The 20209-nt window shown below is 37.3% G+C and overlaps 1 protein-coding gene across 1 annotated transcript in view; it reads left to right on the top strand.

Annotated features, from left to right (window-relative positions):
- ARHGAP15 (Rho GTPase activating protein 15) overlaps positions 1-20209 on the top strand; it is a 337309-nt gene that overhangs the window by 193549 nt on the left and 123551 nt on the right. The window contains exon 18 of the mRNA XM_032445704.1: positions 13289-13411. Coding sequence (XP_032301595.1) covers positions 13289-13411 — 123 coding nt within the window. The remainder of the gene's footprint in view (positions 1-13288; positions 13412-20209) is intronic.

The raw sequence follows: 20209 nt of genomic DNA, 5'->3' as shown, positions 1-20209 counted from the left end.
TTTTAGTAGCATTGAATCAATTCCCCAGTTCTTGAAAACAACTACTTCATTCAATTCCTTTCATAATTAATGAAATTCAGTAGTAATGCTCTTGCCACTCTGCTCATGCTGGAAGAATTTTCCAAAACTTCAATGTTTTCAAGCTGGAAATATTCTAAATTTTAGCTTTAATGGACTTGTGGTAGGAATGCATTCTCTTGTCAGAATTTATCTAGCTCTTTACTTTCAGCATTTATTTTCCATCTCAGATTTACCATCTCAAATAGTTTTAAAGACAGCCGTTGTATTCCTCCAACTGCTTGTTTTGCTAGACAAAGCCAGCTGAGTTTTGTGGTTGTCTTTCCTATGAAAAACTGATGCTCTTGTTCTTGATGTCCAGGTTCCTTTTCTGAATCTGTCTCAGTATCAATTCATACTTCTTTCATATGGGTGTTCAAGGCAAGGTCATCCAGCAGCCATGTGAAATGGAATTCACTCTTTCATTTTGTTGATAAAAGTCAGAGCAAGTTGAAATATAAATAATGTAAAATCATATCAAATAATATCAAATGGGTATATGTGATAAAATACTAAGTTCAGAATGGAGGAACACTGTGACTTTTAGGGTTTGTTTTGAGCAAACCTAGATGGAAGGGTCTGAAAGTTGATCAAGATTTAAGCAGATCTCACAGTCTCTCTTTTTCAGTTGTCTCTCTGGAATGTAGATTCTTTAAATAAAAATGTTTCATTGTGATGCCACCCAGGAACTAATGAAGTTTTGTGCCTTCAAAAAGAAGGCCCTTTTTGGATAATCTCTGCTCTGAAAATGTATGTTTATTTATCTATCTTGACTGTGTAAAATTCCTTATGTATGATGGAGCACGATATTGCTCCTTCCTTCCTTTATTCACATGAAGGTATTTTAGCTCACGTCTGAATGAGAACCATGATAGGACACTATAAATTAATGGAGAAATAATGAAAATACCTTACTAATTTGTTTTAAAATGGTATGTGGAGACTATTGGTAATGATGGTTTGAGGGTAGTACTGAAGTTAGGGCAAAATTACAAAGAGCATGATGTTTCATTTATTTTATGAACTTTACTCTCAGTGTAAGATGGGAATTGGTTATTTCTGAATTTAGAATTCAAGGTTTGCTCAAAAAAATATATATACTGTTCACTGGAATTTGGGTTCCAAAGATGAAACAAGTCATTGTCAGTCAGTTAGTTGAATTAAATTGTCAAAGAGGCTTGGGAGAGAGAGATGGAAGAAAAAGGTGAAGGACAGGATTAAGCAAAGAGGAGTCAAGGTGGTGACATGAAGAAAGGAAAAGAAAAATGAAAGGAGGCTGAAGTACCATTGGCTTCCTGTAACATTTGTCTGAATTTTACTTTCCTCTGGGGTACTGTAGTAGATACAGCGAGTGCATGAGAAATAGTGCCACAGGTCTCATCTCAGCTGATAGGTTTGTTAAAAATCCAGTTAAAGACTGGTGAATTGAGGGTGGAGAGAGTCCCTGGGAGTGATGCTTTCCGTTATTAGAAGCAAACAAGTGAAAATGTTCTTTAAAAGCAAGTATTAGTCCAGAGACTAAGTTAGTAGAATTTACCTTTTGGAAATAGTTATTTACTTAGAATTCAACTTTGCTGCTCAAATTACAGGTCATTACAGTAATAAAGCTTTCCTATTTTGTGACAGAATATTCATTATGTCTTTAAAGTACTCAGTTAGATAATGGTCCCCGGGATCTGGACAACAAGACTTCAAAAGGCAGAGTCCTCTGATCTCTGGTTTCCTTATTCATTCTAAGCTTGGAAGGTTTCATCTATCAAACACAGATTAAGTTTTATTGGTTGATAGTCTAATTGCATTTGAATTATCTTTTCCTTTAATATTATTTTCTTTTCTCTGTATTGGATTTCATCCAAATATTGCTGTTTCCACGAAGCACTTTTCTGAAAATGTTTTGCTTTTGCTTTGATGCTTAAATGCTTAACATGTGAGTGCTGCTATAAGGTGCTGGTTCCTGATAATAGAGTTTTCCTTCTGTAAGGAAAAGTTTCCACAATCTTCTGTGCTTTGCTTATATTTGATAGAGCTCTTAGGCTGAGACTTTTCATGGACAAGATAAGGTTTGGTTAAACATCTGAACTCTTGAATGTTTATCTGAACTAGATTCGACCTCTAAATTTGTCCATCATTAGTTATTTTGCTTTTCTTTTTAGATACTAAATTATGCTATTAAATATGTTCTAAAGTAGGTTAAGTCCCTGTGCAGTTTGTCAGCTGGAACATTAATTTTAAAGCTAAAACAGTCTTTTGGTGTATCTCTTTTATCCAAGTTTTAACCATGGCTAGTCAATGCAAGGGTCAGTGCACCCATGAAAACCCCATATGCAGCTGATTGAAGTGTCTCAGTGTTATGATGACTGGCCTGATTTAATTTCAGGAAAAGATTGTGATATATAGCAATCATTTGCCTGTCCAGACAGTGTTCCAGCACAGCTGTTCTGAGGACTGGATCAACTACTGAAAAAATGTCCCTGGGTGCCCTTCTGTGTCTCCGAAGGTTTCTTCTCCTCTGTGCACCTATGGAGGGGGCAGACAGACTTGGGGCCCCAGATGCCTGCTACCACAAAGCCCTTGCATTAGCAGTCGAGGAGGTGCTCATTTCTGGGGTCCTTGTTACTCATGCCTCCTGCTAACCACATCTGTGTGTCCTCTTTGGACTCAGGTCTTACCTACACCAACCTAAATCTTTGCTCTCCATCTGGCTGTGATGGCAATGACTGCAGCTGCTGTTGTTAGGAGAGAGTGAGTGCATGATATAGAAAGACAGAATTATTCCAGGGCCATGTTACACCTTGGCCAAAGTGGTGCTCAGTGGCATAAGGAAGAGAGGGGGTAATATACATTTTCTATAAACTGTGACAAAATAGAACTGTAGTCTTTTATGACCTCTGTTATTAATTTCAGATAATCATTGGGAAAAGCAAACAAACAAAAATATCCCATAGACTATATGACAGTCTCATGCAAAAGCTGTAATCCTCTCCATTGGATTTGCTTTCTGTTCTTATGTTTATTTTATGCATACCCTTAAGAACCTCTAATGGGTGTCCTTCCCTTGCAACTCTGACTCTATGGTGTAAACCAAAAAATTTGAATGCCAGTTGTGTTTTAACATATAGAAATCATTTATCTGGAAACGTAAAATGAAGTTAAGTTTGCTTTGTTCAAGTTTTACATTTATGTTAATATAAGTGTTGGGAATTTCTATGAGAAGTTACTATTAAGTTAAGAAGTAAACAGGATTCTTAAATCCATTGGATTATTCTGTTTGAAAAAATGAGCTCATGGTTGATCCTTTTTCTCTGTTATACTCACTCTAATGATTTAATTGAGATAGAGATGACTTGATTGAGTGGATGTATGAACAGAGTTCTGCAAATGGATTTCAAATCCTTGTCTAGATATTTTCTGATTACTTTAAAGATAATTTCTGTGCTTTTTTCCTTCATGAAATTTTCTCCTGCAGTCACTAACACACACTAAATTTACTGTATTAGAAGATAAAAATATACTGGAACTTATTATTTGAAAGAGTAAATGAGGGTTGCTACCACTTCTCACTGAAAATAACAATTTTAACATGTTGGTTGTCACAATCTACACACTATAAATTAAATCTATCCTTTATGGCTTGAGAAGCAGTAGAAGTTCATAATGGGTCAAAAATATAAAGTTATGAATATAATTGGAGGTTGTGTGTAGTGGGAATATAATTAAATTATAAATGTGGTATTGTTTAGAATATAGAAGTATAAAATATAATTGATGAGAGTCTCTATGAAGAGGAAATTCTTTGTTATGTTATTTCTTTCTGGAGAGATCCCTTATATCATATCGGAAACAAATATACAGCAAAGTATCCGAGTGTGTTTCTAAATTTAAATATATGAATAATCTGCATGACTTTTAACAAGGGTGATATAAAGACAGCAGTGCAAGTTTTCCTTGTTCTCTACAGATAATTAGTTTGTTTTCCAAAGCATAAGGTAGAATTATACATAGGTTTTGAAACTAAAAGGGCGCACATGACTGGCAGTACCCAGCAACTCAGAAGGGGTTTTCTTTCACTATAAAGCTGTCTCCTTGTAGAGAAAGGAAACCTATAACTTACTTGTCCTTTTGACTGAGCAATTTAATGCTAATAATAACTATTCACATTACATGGAAAAGTTTGAAAAGGTTTTTTCAGACTAACTCAGTCGGGAGGTAAGCTTAAAGACTTGAAAGTTACTGGCAAATATTCCACAATAGAAAGAAACAAACAGGATTTTGCCTTCTAAAACCAAACCAAAACAAAAAAATAAGTACCTGAATACACTACTTGTTGTAAATTACTTTTCAACTTGATCTGGAAATAATCTTCTGTTCCTTGCCCTGTCTTCCTTAGCCTTTAATTGCATGTTTGTTTTCTTTTGGGAAGTCTGCTTAAATAATATTTTTATATTCTGTATGTCAACTTCCAATGTCATTAAATCAAATGCTACCTTTTTTATTTTTTTATTTTATTTTATTTTATTTTTTTCCTGAAACTGTTGCATTTTATAAAAGAGTTGGATGAGATTCTATGGCTGAAACTGCTGGAAGTGAGTAGCACTGAGCCACCCAGGCGGTGAAGTACAGGGCTGCTATTCAAGTCCTATGTGTTAGGTAATCTGAGTTATTGGGTATTTTCCTGGGAAATTTAACAGTGCTCTGTAAAGGGGACTGCAAAAAGCCTTTCTGTCACTCTCCTGGCTTTTGTCACTGTAACGGTCTGTAACAAGATGACTCATTACCTGACGAGATACAGAAACTGGTTACCAAAAGATGCTCAAGAATAAATGTATCCATAGCAGTCTGTGATCCTATGAAACTATACTCCCCTAAGCATGAGGAGTGCATAACAATATAGGACCGCAGCCACTTCTTGCAAATTGGCTGTGTCAGGAGTCCTAATCCCTGGCACAGGCTTGGTGAGAGCACTCTCTCTTCTTAGAGCCTGAGCAGCCTGACTCTGTATGCTGCTGCAGCTTCCATCCAAGTCCCACATGTTTTACATTAGATGAACATAAACTGGTCATACTGTATGAATAAAGCAAGCTCATTGATTTCTGGCATTGTGGTTTTTATATTCAAGTAAGTGTGGTTAATAGCATCTCTAATGGTGTTACAATACAAAAAAAATTGTATAAAGAAAGAATTGTTGTGTCCTGGTTGATCTAGTCCAGCTCTTCCTGTCACAAGGTACCATGCTCTGTCTCCCTTTTCATAAATTTATAAGTTTCATCTTAAATTCTTTTAGTTTTATTTACCACCATGGCTTCTTTGAAAGGCCGTTTTAGAACTTCATATTAAGGCCAGTTTATATTCATTTATTCTTGTGCCAACATTGTTCTTCAGTTTAAACAGCTCTTCTCCCTCCCTGGTGTCCTGTTCTTCTCTCCTGCTCCTTTTCTACCCCCACAAAGAAATTCATAGAGAACAATCACAGCCCTTTGCAGCCATTTTCTCGCCAAGATCCTCATCCTCTCTCAGCTCTTTCTGCTGATGAATCCCACAGCATTGCCTGTGCGTTGTATTACTTGAATACCTGCTTCACGCATGACAGCATCCAAGGTGGACATTCACCAGGGCCTCGAGCACAGAGTTTGTTCATTTGTTTCTCTTGGTGGTGAGGTATTGGCACAGGCTGACCAGGGAAGTGATGGAGTCACCATTCTTGGAGCAGCTGAAGTACCATGGAGATGTAGCACTGACGAATGTGCTTAGTGGGCATGGTGGGTGTGAGCTGAGGTTGGACTGGATCTTAGTCTCCTTTATAACCTTCAGGTTATATTCTATGATTCCATTTATGGATACTTTTCACAAATAGATCAGCAAACTTATAACCAGATAATCTACCCAGGTCTCTCACCTATTCTCATGTTTCTGATAGCTGAGTTTCAACTTTATAACAATATTTTGTATGCCTCTTTGGAAGTGCATTGGATACAATTAGATCCAATCCCTTTCTTCAGCTCCCAGTCATAAAGTCACTAAGGCTGTCTGATGTCCTGGTTCTCCTCTGAACTGATGCTGCTTCCTAGTTGTGACTCACCCACAAATACTTTTGAATGTTCCTACCTTTTATATTGAAATTCTTAATGAAAATTTGGCATCGCAGCTGAAGTCCAGATAGATTTTGTTTATTGCATTTCTCTTTTATGAAAACAAACAAACAAATACAAGGTTACAAACAAACAAAAAGCTCACGCTTATTTTATTGAAGAATGACATCAGTTTAGTCTGGTATGATCTTCTGTTATTAAACCAGGGCATGAGCAGGAATATTTCCTTACTTTTCTAAATATTTATGCTACAAAGTGCCATTAAGAAAATCTGCATAGGGAGTACCATTTTGTTTTACAACGTAAATGTGCAATGATATTTTTATACACACTATTCATTTATTTCCATTTATTATTAGCCAGAGACCAAATTTTTAAAAAGTTTATATGCATCAGAGCATGATGCAAAATATGAGTTATACAGTCATTTTATTGAATCTTTACTGCTAATGCACACAAATTTCACCAAGTGTAATGACAATACTGAGCACTTAAGTTGTTAGGCTGTCATATTACAGCAAAATTATTTGCTCTATATAATCACTGTTTTCTTTTTCCTATTGTTTATTTCTGAGTGTGCTTCATAAACATTTGCAAATGCAGATATAGTTGCTGTGGCAAATAACGTGTTTTAAGACCATAAACTTGAGTGACTCCGTGTCCTTTGGTGCCCATGAAAACATAATTTTGCATCTCCCAGCCAGTGATAGCCAGTCTGTCATCTGATGCCACAGTTCTTGAGTCTACCCTGTGCAGTCACAAAACCTGTAATTTTAAAGCTTATCATAAACATAGGGATTAGGGGTAATGCCTGATTTCTGTATTCTCCCCACCGATCATTTGTGTAATGCCTCTAAAGCAGACCATGTTTTTGTCTCTCATTTTGCTCTTTTGCAAAAAGGATATAGTAATTATAGTGTGGGGAGAACTCGTGAGACCTGCCTGGGAACTTCCCAAAGGGATAAAAAGAGAAAAAGATGATTGACAAAAGTCTTCAGCTCAACAAAGTAGGTGAAGTGAATTCTTTATCCCTAGTGAACGGGTTTTATTGGCTGTATCTCAGAGGGTCACAAAGGGAAGGCAGGAAGCAGTGACTTTATTTTGTCACTCCCAAATCTTTGGTGCTGGCTGAAAGAGTGGTCATTTATTCAGGCAGTAGCAATGCTGCTCCTTCCCTAAAGGACCAGCAGTAGTTTTGTCTCTGCTGCAGGCCAAGAAAATAGGAGAAAATGTTGAATTCTGAGTTCCAGTGAAATCCAATAAAAGTTAAAGCCCTGAGTCATTATATATTCTTAAATTACAGCATCTTCTGGAACACAGGCACAGTCATACGCCTCTGCAGGTTACTGATATAATTCTCGAGAAGCGTGAGACACTTTCAGCAATTAAGCATTTGATTTCCTTGAAATTAAATAATTAACTCCTTTCAATTAATACTTTTGCCCATATGTGATATTAGTTCTGTGAGCCTTTCATTATCCGATATGGCAGAGACCTCGCTCTTCCTCTTATTCTACCATCTTAGCTTTGATTCAGTCCTGCCAAACGTTGATGAGGACTGTACATGACCATGCAAGGAATTTAGGAGAATTAGTAGTTTCTAAGAACTTCCTGAGGTTTTGAAGTCAACAACAGTATTAAAATAAACTGCACAGTCCAGATTAGTCGTGTTCTCACCTGCAGAACAAGACTAATAGAAGATACTAATGTAAAACTCTGGATTTCATCATGTCTTATCCACTCTGACTGCAAGTCTTCAATCCTTTCCATCCAAATGAATTACACGCAATAATTTTGGGCATTCTAATAAATAGACAGACATCATCATCATAATGTATTTCAGTTAGGAAGAGGCACTTGAAAGAAATTGGTTTTTCTATACACATGATGTGAGACAATCAATAGTGCTTTAGTCTGACAAGTACTGTCAATATCCATTGTCACAGTTCAGAAAGTCATTAATGGATAGGTCTTCAAAAACCAATGCTTTCATCATGTTAAAAGTGTTCAGATATACTGTACCTGGCAGGAATTAATCATAGGTAAACCCATGTGATTTAGTATAAATGTTTTGTAAATTAAAAGTGAAAGAGAAGTCATTGGAAGGAGTGTGAGATAATGTTACGTGTCATTAGAAAGTCCATTAAGATATGGTGCTGTTTAGGAGATCCTAAAATATTTTATATTCTGAATTATTCAGGATCAGCCTAGAATGTCTCACCCAGGAAAGAGTCTGCTAGACATCCATTGTCTAGGTACAGGGTTGTCTAGGTACAACCCTTGTGCCCTTTAGACAACTTCTCTACTAAAGTCACAGGAAGGAATCATTTAACAAACACTTAAATAAACCTTCCCCTTTAAGGGCTAAAGCTTTCACTGGGCCTTTTAGTTGTGTCTATGCCAAAATCCTAAAGAAAGGCTTTCACAACTTCACCTTGCAAATACCTTAGCTATTGCTTCAGCCTACCGAAGCGATAATATGTTTATGATCATTGCATCATATAGACATTTAGTGCATTCAGATATGACGCACAGTCCTTCATCTGTAAATCTCAAAAGTTCCATTGACTCTGATAGTGCTGTTTTTGCAAAATGGTGTGATTTATGAGCAATGTATTAATTCTTTCCTTCCGCCTGTCTTCTTGTGTAAAAGCTATATATATTATTAGGAATATTAAGGCTAGATTTTTGGAGTTGAATAAGTATTCAGAGGATTTATATAGGCCCCCCAGAAGACAGGTCAGTTTTTATCTTGATTTAATATTCTTTTGCAGAGAATTTAGCCTCTAGTTATCCTTCCTAATTCAGTCAGTGTTCTTACAATGCTATTTAACATCAGGAGCCACAAATAAGTTCTTTTCTTTTATGCCTAATGCTCTGCTTATACTATTTTCTTTCTGTACCGGTTCTATATTATATTTCTCTAATGTGATAAGCTGTTATAATTTAATGTACCGTAATTCTAGAGCAGATGATAGTAAATAGCCTGAGGAAGGGAACTTGCTTTCTTTTTTCATCAGGCTCTTAATACCTGCGGAGTAAATAAATACCTACCTAATAAAGTGACCAAAGTCATTTAAAAATGTGGGTTTTTTTGTTTGTTTGGTTGTTGTTGTTGTTGTTTTTAAGTCTCGGAGAACCCAGTTTATTCCAAACCAAATGCAAGCTTGTGTAATTCCAAGCTGTGCTCCAGATACGCTTTTGCTTCTGGGTTGGAGTATCCTGCACCGACTTCCAGCAGAAGGAAGTTAGCAAAATATTATGGCTACTGTTGGGTTTCCCCCTATGTCTACTGTAAAAATGCCCTATCTCATGCAGTTTCTTTATCTCTCTTAAGTGTTATTAGTAATGTACTTAAGAATCGTGTAAATGTAAGGGAATCATGCTTCTGTTCTTCATTGGTTTCAAGGCAATTGTGTGGCTCGGTCAATGCAAGTAGCTTCCAAAATGGAGAATATCAGTTTATTTAGTGCAAAGAATCAAATGGCAGAGCTGGGCAGTTTGTGCCCAGGATCTGAGAACAATTATTAGAGTTATTCCCTATTATTATACACTTAGAACCTTAAGTGCCCTGTTTTTCTTCAAAAACTGTGCTGAACTGTTTTCTACTTTTTTGCATTGCCTGAAGCTAATCAGTTTTCTTTCATGGAAGAGTCTTTTGCCCAAATCCACAACATGAAATTTTAAAAGGAAGGTACTCCAAACTATATATATGTATATTTATTGTGGCTTTTCAGTTTTCCAACTGATTATTTTTTTTTCTCTCTTGGAAGTAGCATTTGGCCCTCTTTGTATTTCCAAATATAATAGCAAAGTCATTTTAATGATACTGTGAGAAGAATGGTTTGGCAGGAGAAGGGTTATTTCTAAATGAGATCCTAACAAGAATATTTCTGGCTAAGCTTGGTTTTGGAACATGCTATCTAAACCCTTGAATTTCTGGGAGATTTGGAGTTTCCCTCTGGTGAGTCATGCTTAATAGAATAAAATGAGAAATTCATCAAAATTGGCTTTGCTGCTGTTTTTAGCTATGTGCTATACCACCCAACCTATAAAATACAAAACATCCATGACAATAATTATTCCTACCTCTAGATGTAGTTTTAACACCATAATTGCTGTTTAAGGTATGAAAATTCTGGCTGTGTTAATGCATCATTCTAAGCAGAGGGATCTTTACCCTGTTATCAAATCCTAGCTTTTCCTATCTTGCGGCTTGCAGAATTACCATATTCACTTCAGTTAAAATATCTTAATAAATTTCATATACATTTAGAGCTAAGAATGTACTTAAAGTGGGCATAAAGCTTTTCAGAGTCCTGCAGAATGGGAAATGTGGCAGGCATCTGAAGTCACTGTGGAGCTATTTTCAGACCTGCATCATTTGCAGTGGGTGAGCTTCACACTGTAAGTCAGGAAAAACCAAATCTACGTATGAATTGCTGTGGACAGAATGACCCGAAGCAACGAGAGAGTCCCAAAACTAAGTACAATTCACTTCACTGTTTCAAAGTACCATTAAGATGCAGAATTAGAAACATCCATTTGTTGTTCTTTTTATAGCATGGCCAACTGACTTGGAATTTTAGCTTGACCCTGCCAAGGATTGCTCAATTTTGAACAAAAAGTCCTCAACTATAACGTTAAAAAAGCACCAGCCATCAATTGAATGCTAATCTTTATATTCTATGATACATCGCTCCAAGAATGCTCCATTAAAAAAAATGTGAATTCTATTTTTCATAAGTGATGGATTATTGTACCAAGCTGTGTATTTTCCAGTAAAGCGTCCTTTTATATGTCCTGTGCGATTACTAGTTTGTGGAAGTATGTGTGGGGTCATTTTAGTGCTGTGGGAAAATGGAGCGCTCTTCTGTTAAAATCAGTAGTGAAATCAGAAGCAAACTATGCTCTGATCATCATAGGCATGTGTTTAAATATTGCTTTCCTTAATTGGCTATGTTCTATTTACTTAAAATGAACAATTTGGCAACTTTTTCTCCCTTGACAACAGCAAAGCGTAAACCATTTTATAAGTTTGGCTGTTAAAATCAGATTAGTAATGTAAACCACAATATTCCAGGGTTATTATCATCGCTTAACCAGTTATTTTAGCTTGCCATTGTTTTAGGCTTGTGCACCTTTAAATGTTCCGGTGCTGTCTGTACCTTATGTAAAACTTCTTACTATAAAATGGCCCAATAATTTTGATTCTAATTTACTTTCTGCAAGTCTCTTCCCTGAAATGTCTGTATGAAGATCACTACATTGTAGATGAGATCTGCTCTGGGCAGGGGATGTGCTTAGAATCACAGAACCCTTGGAGCTGGAAGGGACCTTTAAAGGTAATCCAATCCAACCTCCCTGCAGTGAACAGGAACATGCACAGCTCGATCAGGTCGCCTGGGGCCTGATCCAGCCTTGCCTTGGAAGTATTCAAGGATGAGGCATCAACCACTTCTCTAGACAGCCTGTTCCAGTAACTTACCACGCTCACTGCAAAACACTTTTTCCTTATATCCAACTGAAATCCACCCTCTTTAAGCTTGCAGCAATTTCCCCTTGTTCTATTACAACAGACCCTGCTAAAGAGTCTGTGCACTTCTTTCCTGTAGCTCCCCTGCAGGCACTGGAAGGCCACTATCAGGTCACCTCTCAGCCGTATTTTCTGCAGGCTTCTGCAGCCCTGGCTCTCTCAGCCTGTCGTCATAGGAAAAGCGTTCCATCCCTTGCACCATTTTTGTGGCCCTCCTCTGGACATGCTCCAATAGGGTCCATGTATCTTCTCTACTGAAGACCCCACATCTGGATGCAGTACTCTGGCTAAGCTATTACCAACATAGAGCTCTCACTAGCAGAATCACCTCCCTCACCCTGCTGGCTATGCTTTATTTTTTTATGCAGCCCAGGACTTGTTTGGCTTTCTGGGCAGCGAGGGCACATTGCTGCCTCATGTCTAGCTTACCATCCACCAGTGCCTCCCCTCCCCCCCCCAAAGATCTTTCTCATCAGGGCTGTGCTCAATCTTTTCACTCCCTAGCTTGTATTGGTGGTGAGGGTTGTCTTGACCCAGGTGTAAGATCTTGCGTTTAGATGTGCTGAACCTCATGAGGTTCACCTGAGCTTCTTGGAAGTTCTGCAGAAAGGAAAAAGGGATCAACTCATGCAGGATCAGCTTGTGGAGAATCTTTGATTTGGTGGGTCTTTAATATATGTATTTATTTGTTTGCTTATTTCTTTCTGTCCAGGGCAAGAGAGATCGAGAAAAGGGTCAGACAAGAGTCTGAGGCTCAGGTGGTTTGTCAGAATTATTTCAAAATCTTCTTCTCCAGGGAAGCCTTTGGAGAATGTCTTCCCATGGCTTCTCTGTTTCTTCTGGAGCATCCAGCAATGAGCAGAATTTCTTCTTGCTGCTAATACTGTCTATTTTCATAGCTATGATGGTGCCCTGTAAGCACCTCAGCAGAGAAGAAGTTAAATTTATGCCTTTGAAACTTCCTCCAGGGGATTTTCTGCAGCTGGGTTCTATGTCTTTTTGACACAGAGCAGGAATAAATTGAGCTCAAAATGTTTCTCAGTTTGGTAAATGCCTAAATATAATAAAATATAATCATTAGGACGGGAATACTTTTCTTTCCATAAATTAATGCATCTTGCACACATTTCATGGCATACAGCCATGTTTTCTATAACTGCATTAAATATATATATAACGCTTAATCCATCTTGGCAAGAGAACTCAGTCCTTCGCTAGTGGTGTAACCATCCATCCTTTCTCTTTGTAAGCAGCGTGGAGCTAATAGTGCATAGCACACTTTGAGTCAGGACTTTTAGTTGAAAAATCATCCATGTGAAACTTGTGGAATTCCTGAGCATTTCATGGGTAAACTGGTAGCCATCCAAATACTTATAGGCAATAAAAAATACGGCTCTGTGACTAACCAGCAGAGTGAACTCATCGTGTTTATTCAGAAAAGTATTAATCAGACGCTCTGTACTGTCCAGCCAGCTACACTGCTGACCTACCGCATGACTTTACTAGGGTGGTTTTGGCCATTGCTTTCCAAGAATATTTGAGCAAACTGTTATTATTAATACTTTATAAATAAAATTTCACTGAGGCTTTTTCCTTTGTTTTCCTTTAGTTTTCAGACTGAACTACAGTGCTTCTGACTCAAATGACAGAAAGCGAGTTAAAAGCAGATTAAAGAAGTTTATCTCCCGAAGACCATCCTTGAAAACATTGCAAGAAAAAGGACTAATTAAAGGTGTGTTCTCCTTTTATAATCTTTGGAGTTAGAAGTAGATATTTACGAATAAATGTGCTTCTTTTACTCTCAGCTAAGAGCATATGTGCATTGAACAAATGATTTTGTTGATGTTTCTCAGAAAACTTGCACTGCTGAGCCATAGTGAAAAAAATCAGTAGATGGTTACATATATCTGTGCTGTTTGAATAGTTAATTGCTTCTGCTTTCCTTTGCTTTTGGTAGAAGCCTGTTCACCAAATGTAGTCACTTACCATGCACCGTGCCAATCCATGTGCTGCACAACTCCATTTCTTTTTAGGAATCGTGTGCTATAGCTTGCTATTTAGAATGAGCAATAGGAATTTCAGACGCTGTGCTGGCTAATGTCTTTTCTAGGGTAGGCTGGAGTGCTTCCTGGTCTCTTCTCATTGTTTTTCTAACTTACCAACAAAATACATTTTTAACAAGTTAACATTTTTACCAGTAAATAATAAATGCTTTGAATCAGAGATCTTTTCCTGCTTCACTTTCTTACGAAGCTGGTCAGACATCACTTTCACATATCACATATATTGCGAGATCGTCCACAAAGTATTCTCCTAAGAAGCTGGTAGTTAACTTGAAGGCAGTAGCATGCTGACCACTAATAATCAAGCAAAGCCATGTTTTCAAATATTGTCTGGACTAATGCTTTAAAAATTTACACACTCCCAAATTATTATGTGTGAAACCCACAACTGCACATGCAAATTGACGGGAAAAAGGCATTTTGCCAGCAGCCCCTGTCAGTCTCTGGAGTGTGAGTTTTCCAGTGGTGTGTCAAAAATGGCAAAGGATGTTACTGGTGTGCTTGAAACTGGTCTTTCCTGAGCCAAGAGACTGACCCCAGCCAGAACAAGCTGAAAAAGCCCAAGAGTTAAACTCCAGCTGGGCCTCTTGTCTGTAGAGAAAGAGGGGACTTTATGAATTAAGTTTGCACGTATTAGATGTGTGGAAAAATGTTCAGCAAGGTGTTTCTTCCTCTAAGGAAATCTTCACTGTCTAAAACCATTATATGCAGTGATAGTGGGTTTATTCTTCTAACTTTCACAGATGCTTTTAAAATGTCATAGATACAAACACATGGGTGTGAGCATGCTCAGCTTTCAGGATCTGTCCTTAACCAATTGTACTGGGTATTGTACTGAGGGTATTGCCGCTTTGAAATACAGTGTGCGTTGAGGGTGGGGTTTGAAAGCATCCCATTAGTTTGTTTCAGTTATTATAGTAATAGAGTAGAAATTTGTAGTCTTTTAATTTCTGGATTTAAGGGTGTCATTTTTTTTTTTTTTTTTTTTTTTTTTTTAGTTTAATAAAGTGTGTCTGATGAATCTCCTGCGGTGTTACATAGGGATCAGATGTGATCCCTGCTAACAAATCCAGTTTCATTAGCATAACTCAAATCAATCCCCTAATATATCTCTCTAGGAAAGCCAGATACATTTGGTTTTGGCTACACATGTGTTCAGCTCTTGATTCGTAAACATAGCTTGGTTCTACCTGAGATAATCTTCTATGGAAAGCCAAGATGTATGATTTGGGACACAGTAACTCAGAACCGATACTTGGCACAGTTTTATTACTGAACTAATGTCACCCTAAAGAAAACATGTTAGTTTTATACCGTGCAGTTTCATTAGGATTAGGTTTTGGCCATGCAAATGAGGCAGGATTCGTTAGCACAGCTTAATTCCAGTCTACGGTAAGTCTATGTGAAATGCACATTCGATAAGGTTCCTCCATTGTCTTCACCAGAGTTTATCCCTTAATCTGTTAAAATGTTATGAAAATGCAGTTGCAGTGTTTATATGCAGACTACTTTAAAATGTTAATTTTTTAGACTCACATTAGACTCACAGAATATTTTTAAGTCATCAAATGCAAACAGCAAAAGAAAAATCAGAAGATTTCCAAATTTTGTGCTGTAAGACACATCTATTTATTGTTTCTGAAGGTGAATGAAATGGCTGCAGATGCCTCTCAAAACCGTTTGCTTCTTTCTTGGGGGAAAAAACTGTTAACCAGTTTTTACAAGAAGAAATTCCTCCAGCTCTGAGAACACTCATACAAACTTTGATCCCGTAGGGAAATGCTTCTGTCAGAATTGCAAATCCCTTAAAATAGGGGCTCATAATAAAAGTGCGTCTAAAGCCTTGCAGGACATCTCAGTACCAAATTTCTGACAAAGAGCTGTTCTGTGTGCTCGCGAAGAATTGATATAAATATCTATGAAGCGTGTGGTGTTAATTACTCTAAAGCAGTGGCACTGTAGGTGATGTGAAAACCTTCACTTTTCATCAAGTGCTATTCATATTTGCCAAGGGCACTATAAAGCTCTCAAATCTATATTGATTTTTTACATTGTATGTCACGTTGGAACCAAAACTCCAATAAATTTAACACGTAAATTATAGTCATGAGTAAATACATTTTAAGGTGGTAAGTTCACTTAAACACAGTTCTGCGAGCTGTTAGTCACTGATGTGTACACACTTGGCCAGAAGACTCGACACATTTCTCCGCATTAACCAAATTTGGGAATACAGGCTTCAAAATTAAATAGCAGTTTGATCTCCTGGGGTACTTTGTTCTGCCAGCACTATTATCAGAAAATCTAGGAATTATGTGATTGTCATTTAACTCTTAACAAAACTTTGTTCTTCGTGTAAGATGTAGCAAATATCTGCAGTGAATATAGTCAGTATTTAGCAAATGGGTAGAATAAGAAATAGGGGCATGATAATCAAACAAGGGAATGTGAGCAGTGTGTGAATGTTAGTTGTTTGGTTGTTGTGCTACTCTTTTGCCTACAAGAAGCCCATGTGTGAAGAGCACGTTGGCTCCATTTGTTGCAGTGGGCTGGTACATGGGGCTTTTCATGCTCCAGTGAGTGCTCTCATGAAGATTGCCCATCCTCACAGTTCACGCTCACACAAAATTTATTTGGTATGGAAGAATTTTGAATCATTTTTGAGGCAATGTGTAATGCAGTATTTTTGTGTACCAGGTAAGGGGCCTACATGCTATGTTTGTGTGTATTTCCATGCATGCAAAGCTAGAAGTAATTAGAGGCACGTTTCATGCCTGCCATTTTAACAATGTTATTTCAAGAATAACTGTGTTCAAATTTATATGCTAGGTCAGAGGTTCTCAGTTCCTTGGGATTGAAATATTCTCAGAATTTACAGAATCTGCACTAATATGCTAGAAAAATAATATATAAATCTTCTCTTTTAGAACTTCTTTATAGTCTATAATTGAACTTTGATCTTTATGTTTGAGCATTGTCATGATTTAATATTACCCCAAATGAATTGCCAACCTTCAACTTGATATTGGCCAGTTAACTTCCTGATTTCTGAGCCTCTTTAGTTCAGCAGAAAAAGCTTCTATGAAACGGTGACTTTAAAGCTATGGTAGTTGCACTGGCAAGAGACATAAAATACATTTTCATAAAATACACTTTCAGTAAATGATAAATAGATAATTAAATGAAAACATTAGTAATAACTTATAAAGGGTGCTGTGGGAAATGGGGGCAATGTAGATGGCAAGAATCTCACCTAGGGTTTTGCTGTTGTTGACTTTTTATTTCAAAGCATAGATAAGAAAGTTCATAGAACTTAGAAAATAAGTTAAAGCAAAAAAGCAAAAACAAAACAACATGAAAACTGGAATGGTTACAAATCTTTCGAGATGAATCTAAAAGCCATTCAATTGCTGGTGAAAGGAGCTAGCTGTGATTTGGCCTGATAGCCTATAGAACATGGCTGAGCACATGGTGGTGGTTGTGCTGATAGCAGCGCAAAGATCACCAGTTATTTCATGTCCAGACAAGGGAAAACGTCACAATTGTGTCAGTAGACCTCGGAGTAATTCAATGTGGTGAATGTAATGCTCGTGAGAATTCCAAACGTAGAGATTGAGATTTCCTTTTTGATGTGTTCTGTAATTCTTCTGGGTTCTGAAAAAAAAAAAAAAAATTAGCAATTGATTTGGTGTCCATAATAACTTAGGAAAAGTTAGGAAATATTTCCTTTGATTTGCAGAGGCAGTGTGTGTGTGTCACAAGAATATTTCTCTCTTTGACCACCGCTTGGACTTTCTGATCTTTTTTCAAACCCACTGGATGGCCAAACGCTGGGCAATGTGATATTTCCATTGACACTACTCTAATCATGACATAATGATCAGAAATCATTCACATAATTTAAAAGTATCTCATTTTTGAGACCTGCTTTAAGAAGAAGTACAGCAGCCTCACACTCTTTGAATTTAAATGAACTCCTGTCTCCAATAATACACCATAATTTCTTAAAAGAGACTGGTGTCTACAGTGCTCTACTTTTCCTTCTTTTTTCTTTTTTTTTCCTGTGAAAGTAAAACAAATCTTGTAGCTCATATGCCACTTAATAGTAGCTGCTCACAAATGTAATTTTTATTTAATTGATGACCACCACAGATCAACGGTATATAGTAAATCTCCATGTTAAAAGGACTGGCAAGAATCCCAGCTTGCATAAATCAGGGGAGCTCTGATGACAACCTTGCTGACTTCAGTCAGCTGAGAACCTGGCCCACTTATTGTGTAAGCATCGTGGTGTTACTTGGAGTCCAGTTGGTGAAGAGCATGATATTAATGTCTGAGCTGGTATTCCAGCTCTACTCTTGGAGGAGGCAGAAGTTACATATCAGAATGTGGTCCTGTCAACCACTTCCATTCTTCTTCCAAAAAATTAATTGCTGTGGTGCTTACTGTCCTGTCTTTTTTGCCTCTTCCTTTTCCCCTTTTCCCTCCCAGCCTTCAAACAGGTACAAAGAAAGCAAACAACTCAGATGTCAATACAAAACTCTGGTAGTCCAGAAGTTCAAACCCAGATGTGGTGGAGTTCACTCTGCAAATACTTGCTCCTGAAAGGCAGTTAACTCTATTACATAGATATAATTCATCTTTTTAAAACCATGGGCATGATACCTTCTGTTGTGTCAGAATTTGAGATGGTCTGAGAATTTGGGATGTTGGCAATTCTCTACCAATCCCCCCTCTATCCCCCCCCATAAATAGACTGAAATATGAGTTCCTTCCCAGCGTGGCCACATCTCAACCATGTACACCAAAAAAACAGTTAAACAATGACATTCTCGGTGAGGATGTGGCTTTTGCGATTTTGTTTTAATTGTTTCTTTTCCAGAAGTATTGTCTCTCCTAGGCTGGGATTCTGCAGCTCAGGATTAGTGGCTTTGCTGCAGCCTGTGAAAGCTGCTCAAAAACAGCAACTCTGTCAGGCTCAGGAGAACTTGAAGCTCCCCAGAACAAACAATTCATTGCAGCTGTAATCTTCATTTTATATTATACAACTTGCGAATGTCCATTTCTTCCTCTTCTGGTGTCTCATTTTATATCTGTGTGCAAAGCTGTCACACACCCTACTGTTCTGAACAGAAGGTTGAATGCACAGATACCAGGGATGCGTAATGTAAACCATACACCAAACTTATTGTGAATATATTGCTCTTCTTAAAAATGCTTGTTGTTTTTTCATACTACAGTATTGACTAACTGTCTGTGTTTGATGTATGGTTTACCAGCCTGATGTAGACTTATGGTTAGAGCTTAACTTGTTAGTTCTGCTTTTGCAGCCAATTCAGAATAACTACAGATGCCCCAAGATATTAAAATTGACTGCTCAAATGGACTCAGTGTGGGAGTTTCATTGGTTTTAAATTGATAACAGCTGAAAGAGTGAATGATTAAAGCTGTATATGGGCATAGTATGCAGCTCCTTTGTACAAGCTCTTGTGAACAGAATCCACTGTATGGGAATTGCCTTTGTTCTAATAAAAGATATTTCTGAACAATTGTTAGTTTAAATTTTTAAATGATGAAACAAGAGCATTTCAGGAGCCTATAGAGGAAATAATTCCTGAGAAACTGGAATAACTCTGAGAAGATAAAGTGGATTTCTATTCAGAAGGGAGCATTTAAAGTTAAGTAGCATTCCATAAGGTGGTAATTGTGTCTATTTCCCAGGCATTTGAGTTAAATAAGCTGGATAGGAAACATAAACTGTCATAACAGGAGGTTAGGAGTGTTGTGTACGTCTTTTTTTTTTAAGTCATAAAAAATGAAGTTTTGAAGGGCCTTATCACAAATAAATCAAACAAGGGCTTGTTTTTTGCTTCCTTTATCCCTTTGGGAGCAGTTCCTATTCTTTGAAAAAATGTTCTGGATAGTTTCTCCTCAAACTAGATTGGAATATACGTACTTATAAAAAAGAGTAAGAAACAAATATTTATACCTAACTTACACATCAATCTAGTTTACAAAAATTAATAACTTGCCACTCAGATAATGCCTCATTTTTAAAGTGCTGTACAAGCAAATATGAAGTGAGATTTCCCCAGCTATCCCCGTGACCTCTCAGAGTGTAAACATGGTAGTTGTAACTCCTGCAGTTCCCATGTTTATGTACAGAAACAGATCCAGTAAAGATCCATTAGTTAGATACAGTCACAGAATTCAGGATATTTGGGTGGCTCATTGGGTCAAGGAGTTCAAAACTATACGGCGTGACTATCTCTGTGTACTGAAGGGCATTTAGAATGGGATTAAATCATTTACTGGACAAGGTACAGAACACGCATCCAGAAAAAGGGTGATGAAAAGGTGAGAACTGCAGATCTGTTTCCATACTTATCAAAATTGCCTCCCAGGAACAGCGAATGTTCTGCATTCATCTTAAAGAATGAAAGAGTAACTGCAAAATACTGGAAGCT

This window comes from Coturnix japonica, chromosome 7 (genome assembly GCF_001577835.2).
Source record: "Coturnix japonica isolate 7356 chromosome 7, Coturnix japonica 2.1, whole genome shotgun sequence".
Classification (NCBI taxonomy): domain Eukaryota; kingdom Metazoa; phylum Chordata; class Aves; order Galliformes; family Phasianidae; genus Coturnix; species Coturnix japonica.
Note: the sequence above shows the minus strand (reverse complement) of the source record. Positions and strands in the feature narration are given on the sequence as shown.